Source organism: Oryzias melastigma, linkage group LG19 (assembly GCF_002922805.2).
Source record: "Oryzias melastigma strain HK-1 linkage group LG19, ASM292280v2, whole genome shotgun sequence".
NCBI lineage: Eukaryota > Metazoa > Chordata > Actinopteri > Beloniformes > Adrianichthyidae > Oryzias > Oryzias melastigma.
In genome coordinates, this window is record NC_050530.1 from 7152008 (window position 1) to 7166417 (window position 14410).

General features: G+C 35.7%; 1 protein-coding gene across 1 annotated transcript; it reads left to right on the forward strand.

Moving 5' to 3' along the window:
* The first annotated feature begins 143 nt into the window (after window positions 1-143).
* slc35g1 (solute carrier family 35 member G1) lies at window positions 144-12193 on the forward strand. The gene is made up of 5 exons (XM_024284679.2): window positions 144-618; window positions 4912-5086; window positions 5635-5769; window positions 8612-8808; window positions 10930-12193. Exons 1-5 carry the CDS (start codon window positions 345-347, stop codon window positions 11340-11342), a joined length of 1194 nt encoding a protein of 397 aa, XP_024140447.1. The 5' UTR covers window positions 144-344; the 3' UTR covers window positions 11343-12193.
* Window positions 12194-14410: the final 2217 nt, after the last annotated feature.

Consider the following 14410-nt stretch of genomic DNA (forward strand, 5'->3'; position numbering starts at 1 on the left):
AGGCAAGTTATTTCAGAAATGTTAGTGCAGTTGTTTATTTTAATTGGGGCTAATAGAGATTTATAGACATATAGACAAAAAGAGGAAAATAAGCTGAGGTAGGCTCTTTTATATCACCATGACAACCGTTAAAATGGGCGGGAACTTGAGGTAACATTTCAGTTTCCCAGCAGTGAGGGATTTAGTTCACTCCTGCCCCCCTGCGGGTGAAGGAACCACCGCATGAGAGCATGACAGAGGCGCGGGTTGCTGATTAACCTCGTCTTCTCAGTCTCCCAGGACACGAGAGCCGGCGGACAGTGTTCTCATCGCGCCATGCTGCCGCTCAGCCGTCACTTTCTACCATGAGCGAGCCCAACAACTGCACACGCGGACGGGCTTCAGCCGCAGAGGACGACGTGTCGGTTGTGTTCCACAAACTTGTCAGCCATGACAAACAAAGTCACTGCGACCAAGAAAACGACAGTGACGAACGGACAGAAGAGCACATTCACTTGCGCTGCTTTCATGATGATGCTGAGCGGAAAGAGGAGGAAGAAGGAGCAGAAAAGAGCAGAAATTCACAGGAAAGAAGCGAGAAGGAAACGCTCTGTACGCCGGCAACTCCTCAAGATGAAGGTAAAAGAGCGGTAATTTGAAAAACTTCCCTGTCCTAAACTTTCCTCACTTCCTGACGCTGTACAGAGACTTTACGATGAAGAAACGGCGAGACAAACCGGCGAACCTCGCTTTCTTGAGAAGCTTCACGTTATACAACCGAAGTACGTCACGTTCTAGGGATGAAACGGTGTCACGTGTGTCATATCAGCCAATAAGCTGCGGCATTGTGAGATTAAAATCGTTTTACGATCGCGCTTCTCTGTATTAAGGTCACAGGGAAAAAAAGGAAATATCTTATTTTTCTTGAAAGTTTGAATTAAAACGAATTCTTTTTTTTTTTTTAATCTATTTATAGGTCAGTTACAACGTGTGTTTAAAAAGGCTTTTTGATTAAAATTCGCTATCTGTGGATGGATGACTGTGCACTTTTACAGTAAAATGATAAGAAACGCATTTGAGTTTTTTTAAAGGATTTTTAAAAAGTGATTAATATTAAAATTTTAAAATTGACAAGAAGTAAAACCGCTTTTGGCTTTTCCACTTTTTTAACAGGTAAAAAAACAGCATCATATTAACCAATAAAATGTGAGAAAACATTTTTGGATTTCAAAATAAAAAATGCTTTTTTTTAGTATGAAAAAATATTTTGGTTAGAGATATGTTTAAAAAAGTAGTGCCTTCAAATTCGGACGTGACCACCGATTGACATCATCAAAAGTCGCCGGTCATCTACATTAGCGTGTAGCTGTTTGTATTTGGAAAATGCATAACATAAATTTTATGACTTTAAAAATTCCAGAAAAAAAACCCAATACTTACATTTAATTGTAAACTTATGTGCTTCAGAGCACACTTGTGAAGAAATGTGTTTGTCCTTGTGATGCGACTCACCCTACCTGCAGTGGCATAGCTAGCCCTAAGTCGCTACTGCCTGCCCCTCCTTTAAGAAAAAAAAAAAACACACACTTTCGGACACAGCTACAGCTTCAAATTCCCCCATAATTGGATTAATAAGGAGGAGTCAGTGGGTTAGGGAAGCAATTTGAATTCGGCCCTGGTTACAGTGGTCCCTCACCGCTCTCCTTAGCTTGTTTACATTAAAAGTGGGTTCATCTGGAATCCACAAAACAGTGCGCTGAACTTTTTTTTATCATTGATTTTTGAGTTTCACTAATGTCCATGGCAGACATAAAATCTTGTCCACCTTTGTCCACATTTGTCATGGAAGGAATCACACATCAATATGTGGGTGGAGTCATCTGGATGAGAAAGTTGCTTTCTAAAAATAGCTTGCGCTAGGTAAAATCTGCTAGGAAGTATAATAGACATTTATTTTTTACACTTTTCTCCTGTTTAATCTTTAACGGTTCAAACCCTAACAGAAAATAGAAAGTGACCATTCGCACGTAATTTTCTAACTATCCGCGGTGAGGTTGCTGAACGTTTTTTCTTTTTCTTTGGCGACTAAGACCAGTGGAAGGGTTAAGCTGCGTTCACACTGACTCCATCATCATGCGTTTAAAAAGTCTATGCAAATGCATGTCAAATTGAATTTCAGGCTTCCGCATCTTGAACCCTCAGGTTCACGTAACGCTATGCAAGTTTTTAAGTTCAGTTGTGGGCTCTACAAACAAATCAGGTATTCATTGATAGCGCACTGGACGTTCAGTCGGTTCAATTTCTTGATGCCAAAATTAAACTTTGACCAATTAGGGACTTGGATTTGGTATTTACATGTAGGTAGCCTTATTTTAAAAAAACATGTGTGAACAACACCAACTGAATACCGCATTTATGAAACCTTGTGCGGCACGTGCAAGAACGCGCTACACGCCGGTGTGAAAGCAATATCGAGGTTAGGGTTGGGTTAATACATACACCCACCAATAACTATCTAGCCTTCAATGCATTAATTTCCATCGGTTTTTGTGCTTTGTCATACGTAAATATGTGCGAATTACCAGCGACTAATAATATTTAGAACATTTTCTGTTAAGGATGGCGAATGATTGACGAGGTCAACAGCCAATCCGAAAAAAAAAAATAAAAACAAGCAAAATCGCACAAAAAAAACTGTTATTTCAAAAGGTGAAGTGTGATATAGTGAAGAAGCACTTTACTCCAATTTTTTTGTTTAGGAAGATGTGTACTGGTAGATTTTTAATCTATCACAGCATTCTTTGTGGATAAGTGCACACTATCTGGATTTGCAACAAGCCCAAAGAACAAAATGTTCCTCAAAGAACCTTTGAAAGAGGCAATCTCTCCCATGTCAGAGAAATTCAACTTTAGACCAAAAATCTTTTTTATATTGCCTGTTATCAAGCACATTCGGTGTTATTTTGTCAATTTCTTTGATCAATTCTTACTTTGTCCGACTCAGTCCACCATTTTATGTAATTTTGGTGAAGTCTAAACTTTAAGTCCGTTTTGGAGTTACATCAATGTGCTTTTGAGTGACAAGAGTAAAAATGTCTATGGAATTCATAGGTAGTCAAAAATATTGGTTTTTAAATTGTAACAATGCCATGCAGCTAGCGTGCTACTGATAGTAGAAACTAGCATGATAGAAATGTGTGTGGTCGGATGCTATCGTAGATGTATGAAAAAAAAATAGGGTTTGAGAAACTATGACTAAATGTTGTTCACTTTCGGCATATCCCTGAGAGAATCTTCCATATCAGCCGATTTGCTGTAGTGACCCCTCGCCACAACAAATCAGTTTTCACTGATCCGCATAATTTTACCCTGTACTTTATCCAGGCTAGGGACCGGTACAGGGAGACTCAGATAGGCAATAGCGTGATAGGTTTTATCTAAGGACTGGATTCAGTTCGTTGCGCCTCCTGGGAAACGTACCCTGGTGTCCACTGAGCGGTCCGGTCTTGGTCCAGGCAATTCAGTTGAACATTTCCACTTAAAGTTGGACCATCATGGCGCATGTGAAGCTATCAACAGCAATCATCCAGCAGCTCAATTTTTTTTCCTTTTGGCTTTTGGTACATCGTATCTACAAAGGATTCACTGAGAGAAGATTGCGTGCAGTGAACAGAATTACAGCCGCTTTCTTGGCGCTTTCTTTGGTCGTAATGACCCTCCGCCAATTGACGGGTTCCAACAGTAGCTAACTGGTCCGCCCCATTTTTTCTATGAACAAACAGAGGTCCAAAAATGGTTTGTTCAGTTTGACTAAATAGGTCCACTTTATAACGGAAATGTTCAAAATACCGGGCTGGACTGGATCGTACTAACATTCAGTGAAAACGAGGCATAACTGTACTGGAAGTAGGGCTGCCACAGTAAGTCGACTAATTGATGACTAATAGACTATTAAAATAGCCGACAGCTAATTAATTAAATTGTCAATTAGTCATTACTTTATATTATACAGAGTCAGAGTGTAATAAAGTTGAAAGTTATAGTTGGAACTGTTCTAGCCTTTTGGGCTATTTTGGCATTTATTAAGGTTTTTAGGCTTTTTTTTTCAATCTAGCTCATATTTCAGCTGCACGCTAGCTATTTAAGCTATTTTAGAATTTTTTTCAGTTTCTTAGGCTAATTTGAAGTTTAGATAATATTTCAGCTACATGCTAGCTATTTTAGTCAATTTAGAATTTTCTTTCCGTTTTTAGGCTAATTTGGAGTATAGCTAATATTTCAGCTGCATGCTAGCAATTTTGGCTAATTTGGCATTAAGTAGTATATATTGGCTGGCTATCAGCCTCGGCGTTTTTAGCTATAAGCTTCAGCGATTTCAGCTATCAACTTCAGTGTTTTTATCTATCAATTTCAGCATCTTCAGCTATCAGCACTAGCATCTTCAGCGGCCAAATTCAGCTCATAGCATTCACACTAGCATTATCACAGGTAATGATATAAATCTACTTTTTAGTTAGTTTAAAGCTAATGATGGTTAAGATGTGTGCTTTACATCCACTTTGCGCATGACCCAATTAGTCGACTAATCGGAAAAAAAAAATCAGTGATTAGTTGACTATTAAAATACTCGTTTGTGGACTAACTGGATGGAATACCGGTAGTAAGCTTAACAAATAATGACTGAATTATTTCTGTTAAACTTTAATCTCTGCAAACATATCATCCGTTTCCTCATAGTAGAGGGAATAGTCACCTTAAAAAGTGAAGCAGCTGTTTTGCCTTTGTGTACTACAGCAGCTTTTCTTGTACTGGCCCATATAGTTTAGTATATCTTTGCTATTTTATTGTGTAATTAGCTTAACACCTTATGAACAGACACATTTTCAATAATATTAGACCACTGAAATCTTTCCTCTTGTTTTTAATTTCCAGAAAAACCAAAGAGGTGTCCAGGTCTGGGTTTGTTCTATGCCTTCCTGTCCACCGTTTTCTTCTCCATCATTGCTTTCTTGGTGAAAACCATCCAGGACCTTCACTCTATAGAGATCAGCGCCATCCGCTGTTTCTTCCAGATGCTTTTTGTTATCCCGTTACTCATCTACAACAAGTAAGGAAGACTTAAAATAACGAGGCTTGATCCCAGATGGTTTTTCTGTTCGAGGCCATAAAACCAGTTTGTAGTTAAGCCGTAGATTTTTTCATTGAAACGTTCCAGCTTTTGTGTTTGTCTTTTCACCCAGTTCAGGGGAAAGTATCTAATTTCCCTTCTGAAATGTTAAGCTGTGATAATATTATGAGAGATATGGTTTACTACCCTCATGCTGGTCATGAAAAAAACCAACAGGACTTTCTCACTGTGGAAATTGTCCTTAATTATACCTTTTACACAGAAACTAAAGCTTTTGTTTTCAGTGTTCTTGTCAATTGTTTTTTCATAAATATTACTGTGTTCAGTTATGTTATGAAGCTAGACATTTATTTTGCTTATTTGTTCATCTCAAACCCATTTACTCACATGCATTCATACTGAATTTATTCCTCGATCTCAGCCATTCTCCTCAAACCGTGGTCACATTTTCCTATCATACGTTTTTTTTCTGACATCTTGTATCAGTTGATCAAGTCATCCATCCATCCATCTATGTACTCCTTTAGGACAGGTTTCCTTGGCCCCCGAGATAAACGTATTTATCTGGTTCTTCGAGGTTTCCTTGGCTCCAATGCAATGATAATGCTCTTTTATGCAGTCCAGCAGATGCCGCTGGCAGACGCCACAGTCATCATGTTTAGGTAAGTGGTGGTGCAAATCAGGTTTATTTTGTGATAACTGTTTTCCTGTAGAATGTTTACATTTTTAACTTGACTGGTTGGTTGCTTTCATCTTAAAGATCCACTCCGCTCATTTTTTGTCAAAGTGTTCCCAGTTTTCTTTTAGTCATGATTTTGCCGTTTTCTGCCAAAATCAGCAAAACTTGTGTTGTATTCTAAGACATAGTTTTTGTAGACTGGCAGGAGTTCATTAGAAATTTGCCTCTGGGTTGTGGGTGGGACCGTTGGTGCCAAGTAACCCCACCCCCTACACTCTCCTGCTAGCTTAACTCTGACTAGTGCTGTGTGACATGGAAAAAAATCGCATATCAGAATATAAATTCTTTTTTAACAGACTAGCAAAATATATCACAAAATACCAAAATAAAGTATATTTTCAGTTACTATCTGAAAAAAAATGACATATCATTACTCACTTTTCGCTGACTTAATTTTTCAAATGTAAAACTGAGTCATCACAAACATTTTTTAAAGTACACAACAGTTTAAAAGTTTCATAGTTGGAAAACACATTTTTGTACAAAAATTCAGCAATAAAAATAAAGAAAACGATAGAAACTATTGAGGAGAAATGGCACAATAGACACTTTGCTATTGCCCACACATTATATTTTGTCACATTACCCATCACCACCTCCAACCTAACATTACCTATGTAGCAAAAATGACTAGCTATTTTGGAGCTATACAGTCGTACGGTTAAGACCCATCGTGAAAAAAATGCCACAAGAACATGTTTAAAACACCAAAAATCATTATAAAATCAGAGTGGGTCTTTAAGTGAACTAAAGTACCCAGAAGACTCAAGTTGCAAGTATTGCAAAAAAACTGACCACAATGGAAAAAAATAGGAAGAACATTAAAAACAGGAAGAAAGTTTTCTTGGCTACCACTATTAGATAAACTCCATTACCTTATTACTACGTTAACCCTTTAGCTACCCATAAAAGAAAAAAAAAACAATTAAAAAAAACACAAAAAAGGCATTTTTTTCTGCTGCTTTTTGCCTTGATACGGAGCCCCTAAAGGGACATAAAAGTAAAAAAACAAAAAAGTATAGTAAAAAAAATGTTTTTTCTAAAAAGACAAGTTCTGGTTAGTAACCAAAACTTGTCTTTCTAAAAATTAAAATAGTAAAAAAAAAAAAAAAATCTGGTAAGTAACTTTTGCACACCAGATACAGTTTTTTTTGTTTTTTGTTTTTTTTACATGGAATTAAAACAAAATCTTCAGGTTACCAATTGATGTGCACCAGTTACTATCTTGTGTTCAGGCATTACTAACCATAATTCTTTTTTTATTATTATTTCAATTTTTGTTAAAAAAAAAAAAAGTTAATTTTTGTTTTTCTTCAATTTCCATTTAGGGGCTCCGTACCTTGAGGAGTAATACACACTATCAATATTTGTAAAAACATGTTTTCTTAATGTTTCCCACCATTTGGTTGACCATGCAGTTAAAGGGTTAATCTATTTTTCTTTATTTATAGCTGTGTTTCTGTTGATTATAAAATTGCACAAATAGGATTTGGGTAATAAATTGCTGCTGCTATCCAACAGAGAACAAAATGTCTCCATAGATGCTAGAACGCCTATTGCTTTAAACCAAATCCATGATTTTATGCACAGGGTTGGTTTTGTTGCAAGTGAACACTGGTGCATTTATGGGCAGTGACGATCTGCGAAACAACAATTAAAAAAAAAAAAACCTTTCATATATCAAAAAAAAAGTTTTTGCACTTGGAGGAGATGGTTATTGAGGCGTATTGAAACTGATATATGTTGGAAAACTGCAATGCAAATATTTTTTTCAAATTAAATGAGTCGTGTGACAAACAGTGGCTGCACAAGAAGTCCAACAGCATCACAGCTCATCAAAAGATGAGTGTGTCATGCGGAAGCTCTTCTGTAATCCTCTGGGATTTCCCAAAATCCCTTCATCTGTAGCCTCTCCCACGTAGCTTTCCGCTCCATGTCCTAATAAGATGCAGACGTCTCCTTTGATAGATGATGGGCGGTAGTGTATAGCAGAAATTTGAATGTATCTGCTGTAAATTAAAATATTATATCCATTGCCGTATTTTTGAATGTGTTTTCTCGCATAATTATGATTTAACGGAAACAATGTAATTGCAAAATTGTGGGGGGTTTTTTTGTTTTTTTTTTGACATTTCTAGAATTTCGATAAAATTTGCGCATTTGTGTAATGAAAACGCAGCCTATGAGAAATTATAAAAAACTTTTTGTGATTTGTGATTACTTTAGTACTGCTGGCTGCTTTTTTATGCATATACGACATTTTTTTTCATTTATTTTTCTGCACACATTCTCACTGGCCATAAGTACACCAGTGTTCACTTGCAAGTAAACAAACCATGTTGGTGCATAAATCATGGATTTAGTTTTTAAGGAATAACTCTTCTACCATCTATAGACGGTTGGACAGCAGCAGTAAACACCATCATTTAGCACTTTTAGTTTTTTGACATCACAGGAGACAGAATTAGGGTTAGAATTTGATCAAAAACTTTTTTTTCAAACGTTATCTTTGTATTAAGAGCTTATGAAACTCAGTTCCTTGAGGGGAAATGGATTTTTTCCCCCCAATTATTTTATTTTGTAATATTTTGTGCAGACTGCTTGGCTTTTCAGATAATGGTAGGCTTTGTTCTATGTGAGGAAATGAGTTCCGGCCTGGACCTGTGTGAAACCGTCCTAATTTGAGATTTCTCTGAGTCAACCCTCACAAATTGCTCTCAAGTTGTTGCTTTGTAACCGATCTCCATTTCTTGTGAACCCGACAGCAATCCAGTGTTCACCTCCCTGCTGGCGTGGATCTTCCTCAAAGAGAAATGTACAATCTGGGACTGTGTGTTCACGGTCTTCACTCTCACCGGAGTCATCCTCATCGCCCGCCCGCCTTTTCTCTTCGGCGAGCACCTCGGCGGCATCGAGGGCGATTACACCAACCACATCAAGGGGACTGTTGCTGCCTTTGCAGGTGATGCGATTATCAATACGTTTGACCACCAAAATGTCATCTGAGGTCAGGATTAGGAAAAAGGAACATCCAGTTCAGGGGGATGTATGACTTTGTCTTATAAATCAATTCACAAGTCTTTTTGAGTTAATAGTGGGAAATTCTTTACTGCTCATTTAGCAGATGTTTTAAGTTTCTTTATTTTATGTGAGCATTTGGCTAATATATTGCTGAGTAGTCATTTAGATTTCATGACTCTACAATGTTTCGAATTACAACAAGTTCCAATTATTCTGCATTGAAACCACATTTAAGTACAACATTGTGCAACCCAAAGCGTTCTCGTTAAGAAAGGAATTCGTTTGGAGCCACAGCAGTTTAGAAACAGTGAAAGACTTTTATTCTGAGGCTTGAGTCATGGTCTTGTTGGGTTATTAAGAAAGAAATAGATCAGAGGGTTTTGGGTAAGAACATTATTTACCTATTAAAAAAAAAAGTGGTTCAAGAGTGGGAGAGAGGAACAACACACGAATAGCACTGCACTAAATGGAAGCATAGATAACTAAATAATAAAGAATAGAGGAGAAGTGAATTAAATAAGAGTAGAAAATGAGACATGTACTAAGACATATTAGTATTTATGTCGAGTTTTTTCCAAGTCACACTCTTAAAAAAAAAAAAAAAAAAAAAGTGAAACATTTTTCTGGCACAATCTTGGGATATATCGCGATATGTATCGTATTGAGAGTAGGGCTGCCACGATTAGTCAACTAATCAACTATTAAAATAGTCGACAACTAATTTAATAGTCTATTAGTCGCTTCTTTATATTAGATGGAGTCAGAGTGTAGTAAAGTTGAAAGTTATGATAGCATTCTGCTAACTTTATGGTCTATTTTGGTTTTATTAAGGTTTTAGGCTATTTTGGAGCTTAGCTAATATTTCAGCTACATGCTAGCTGTTTTGGTTAATTTTAGATTTTTTTCTGTTTTTTTAGGCTAATTTGGAGTTTTGCTAATATTTCAGCTACATGCTAGCTATTTTGGCTAATTTTGGATTTTTCCATATTTGTAAGGCTAATTTGGAGTTAAGCTAATATTTCAGCTACATGCTAGCAATTTTATCTAATTTAGGCTTTCTTTTTTGGGGCTATTTTTGAGTTTAGCTAATATTTCAGCTACTTGCTAGCTATTTTGGCTAACTTAGGATTTTTCAGTTTTTTAGGCTATTTTGGAGTTTTGCTAATATTTCTGCTTCATGCTAGCTATTTTGGCTAATTTTGAATCTTTTTTCCATATTTTTAAGGCTAATTTGAAGTTAAGCTAATATTTCAGCTACATGCTAGCTATTTTTGGCTAATTTAGGCTTTCTTTTTTTGGGGCTATTTTGGAGTTTAGCTAATATTTCAGCCACATGCTAGCTATTTTGGCTAACTTGGGCTTTTTTCAGTTTTTTAAGCTAATTTGGCATTTAACAAATATTTTATCTAGCTTTTTGGCTTCAGTGTTTTCAGCTATTAGCTTCAGCGTTTTCAGCCATCAATTCCAGTGTTTTTAGTTATCATTGTCAGCATCCTCAGTTATCAACACTAGCATCTTCACCATTCAAATTCAGCTTACAGCATTCACACTAGCATTATCACAGGTAATGTTATATATCTAATAATCTATTTTCTTAGTTTAAAGCTAATGATGGATAAGATGTGCGCTTCACGTCCAGTTTGCTCATGATCCGATTAGTCGACTAATCAGAAAATATAATCAGTGATTAGTCGACTATTAAAATAATCGTTTGTGGCAGCACTAATTGTGAGGCGCATATCGGTATCGCCAGTCTCCTGCCAATACACCCACCTCTAAATTGATCACTGGCGCAGAGCAACCTCGTCTCTCCCCGTTGCTGAGAGCTCTCTGTTTTCTCCTGCTAGCTTACAGCTCCTCACACCACCACCTAGCATTAGCGGTACAATAAAAATGGCGAGCAACGTTGGAGCTATCCAGCCGTACAGTTTTGAGCCAGATAACATTTCAGACTAGGAAAATGAAGATGGATAGATGGTTTGGTCGTGTATTTTCTACGTCACGACTTACTTTTTTCAACTCCTTTAAGCTTCAAGTCTTTTCTCCAAAACTGTCCCTCTAGGAGCGATCGGCGCCGCTTTCACCCTCATCATTCTCCGTAAGATGGGGAAGAGCGTCCACTACTACCTCTCCGTGTGGTACTACGCCGTCATCGGTTTCATCGAGACCGTCATCACCGTGTCCGTCCTCGGGGAGTGGAAGATCCCCGCCTGCGGCCGCGATCGCTGGCTGCTGATGCTGATCGCCGTGCTCGGCATCGCCGGCCAGACCTTCCTCACCAAGGCGCTGCACATCGAGAAGGCGGGGCCCGTGTCTCTGATGAGGACGGTGGACGTGGTGCTGGCCTTCTTCTTCCAGTTCGTGTTCTTGAGCCGCGCCCCCACCTGGTGGAGCCTCGGGGGGTCTCTGTGCATAGTGGCGAGCACGAGCGGCGTCGCGCTCAGGAAGTGGTACAGCAACTCTCGCAAGAACTGAGACGCGCACATTATTATTATTATTATTATTATATATGCAAACAAGAGGGGGGTCCAGGCTCTGTGAAGAATAGTTACTAAGTGATCAAGCTGCGTCCCAAAAAGTCACTTTGGTGCTTTTATTTTGGTAAATCTGCACTTTTCCTTCATGTTTGTTGTGGAGTCAATTTTACCTTTTTGTATCAATATGAAAACACGTTTGATACTGTAGGTAATAATATAAAATATATATAAAATATGAATTAATTTCATTTTCTTTGGCTGTGAGGCTCGTTTTTACCTCACAAACTAGCATTTAAATGCTAATTTAAGTTTATTTAGGACATCTAATGTCCATTTAATTTTTTTTCTGACTCTAAATCATTTACTTTATATTGCTTAATTTAACAGTACAGATGCTTTTACATAAGTGACACTAAAAAACTCTTCATTTTGAACTATAGTTTATTTATTAAACTATTTTTTCAGTTATACAAAAGAATAAAAGAAACAATCATGGCATTTGATGCACTATTTATCTCGAAATAACAGGGTTATTTTTTTTTTTAATAAATTACTCTCAGGAATTGTATTTTTTTTGCTTATGTAAAAAAAAATCAAACTGCAGATAAATTGTTTTTTTTCTCAAAATATTTCCCCTTTTTGTCAATTTTTAACACTTAAGTCCAAAAAGAAAAGTTATTTAAGAAATAAACAATTATTTTTTTATTTAAAAATGAGACTTAGGTTCCAGCTTAATCCTAAAAAGCTGAAGTTTGGCACTTTTGGAGAAAACCTTCACTTAGAATTTCTGTTTTTCTGTTCTGTTTCTTTTAAATATATATTCTTAAAAGCTAGTGTAGCTGTAAAAAATTAACTATAGATTTAGCAAAATGTAAGAAAAGAGAAAATTTTCCTTTATTGATCAGTGCATAGATGTAGAGTTTGTGTCTTTTTCTTTCGAATTGATCACATTTATGTTATTTTTAAAGTTTATTCAGAATTCCCCTGGATGTTGTTCCTTCACTGTAAAATCACTCTTAAAAAATCTGTGAACTTTATTTTGAAAGTCAAGAATATATTTACAATTTAAAACGGTTTGAGATTTTTGTCTTTAAAAAATAAGCAATAAAAACCTGAATGCAGTTATTCTGCTGTATCAAAGGAGAATGTCGTATACTGTTTTTGGGAAACATTTTTCCCTTTAAAATTAGGATTTTTATGGTTTAAAGAGTCATAAAATGACGTTTTTTTTCTAGCCGCTTGTGCCTTTAAGAGATTCCTTTGTTTGGTTGATCTCTAAAATCACTGAATACATTTTTTTTAATGTGTTTTGAGTATTATAAACTATGTAATTTGTTTTTTTTCCCTCAATTTTTGGGTAAGAAATGAAGGACTGCTGTGTTCTCATGCGCCACTGTGTACATTTTTCCTTAAAGTAATTTCACTAAAGTTAATCAAATTTGGCTCATCCTTTTTTTATTTATTTTCCCTTAAATTAGGTTTTAAAAATTCATATTCCAATTTGTTGCCAAATGTAAACTTCTGTTTTGACTTCCATTATTTATATGAATTCAAAAGGGCTACATTTGATTAACATTTTGCCTTTAATCTATGCAATAATTTCAAAATTAAAGTCACTTTCTGCATCAATAAATGAGAAAAATAATAATTTAAGTGTCAACCTTTACAGCTGTTTAATGGTAGAAACCAGAAGTGATGCAGCCACACTATATCTGGAGCACAAAAAGCTTCATTTAATGCTGTTGTCCACCTGAAATCTGGATGCTTTTACTTTGAAAACGGCTCTTAACTCTGATCATGATTGAACTGCTTGTGGTTTAACACATTTTGCATCATTTTATTTATAAAATACTCTCAGGACCTAAAAAAAAAGTAATACATTAGCATTATATGTACTTAAAAATATCAGAATTTTGGATGTTTGTATTTGTGTACAACAGAAGTAATAAATCTCTTAAAAAAATGTCTTGTGTTTTTATTAAAATGTTTGTATTATAGGAATTATTTTATTCTAATAAGGTGTGGTTTATGGAACTGTTAGAATGAAAATAATTTCTCATGTTTACATTATATAGATTCATGTTTTTAAATGTAAAAAAAAAAGTAGATGGCTGGAGGAAGGACAAAATAAAACAAAGCAAAAATACATTTACTAAATATTTAGAGAATCAGTATTTGTATTTTCATGTAAAAGACTCTCCTAAGATTCATTTTTATGCCAACTGGGAAAAGATTAAACCACAAATGTTGATTCTTTTGAGCACTAAACACCTCACAGAACAACTTTTTTACAATAAAAGAATCATTTCGAGGTTTTTATTTTGCTGACACACATATTTCAAGCTAAATTTGTTAAAAATGTATCATTTATGGAAATCACAGCATTTAGTGGTAAAATGATCCATTATTTTTAGGAGCAGTAAAAAAAATCACATTTTATTTCAGTTTTACAGCATTCTACATTCAAAAAGGAAATTAATTTCCTGCATTTGTAATATTATTTATATAATTGTAAAGATTTACTATATATATATGTCCTAAAATGGTTGCATTTACTAAATTGAATTAGTTGTAATTTAATAATGATTACATGTAGTTCTTTTTTCTGACAGCAGGGGGCAGAGCACACACAGAGCACACGGTGGTGGATGGACGCAGTGATTCATGTAAATATAATTAAATAAACATTAGTTGAAGCCTCACTAGAAGGAGATTTTTTTAACTTTCCTGACTAACAGTTGAGCAAACAGATGTGAAGGAGTTTTGATTTGAACACATTTCTAATGCTCCTATAATGACTGAATTGTTAAAAAGTTTGGCATGTGATAAAACTTTGAAATTGTGTTTATACTTCATGTATCGTTGTTGTGCTCTGGACAAAACATTAAAAGTGAAAAAAAAATGGTCTCTCAGTTTGTGTACACAGATTAGTATTTTGTACACACAAGTAGAGTTTCATGGTCACCATTTAGTGTTTTGTGGCTAAAAATAGGCATTTTGTTGGCATTTTGTGCACTCAAATGACCATTTTGTGAGCACAAACAATAGATTTGCATTTTATTAGCA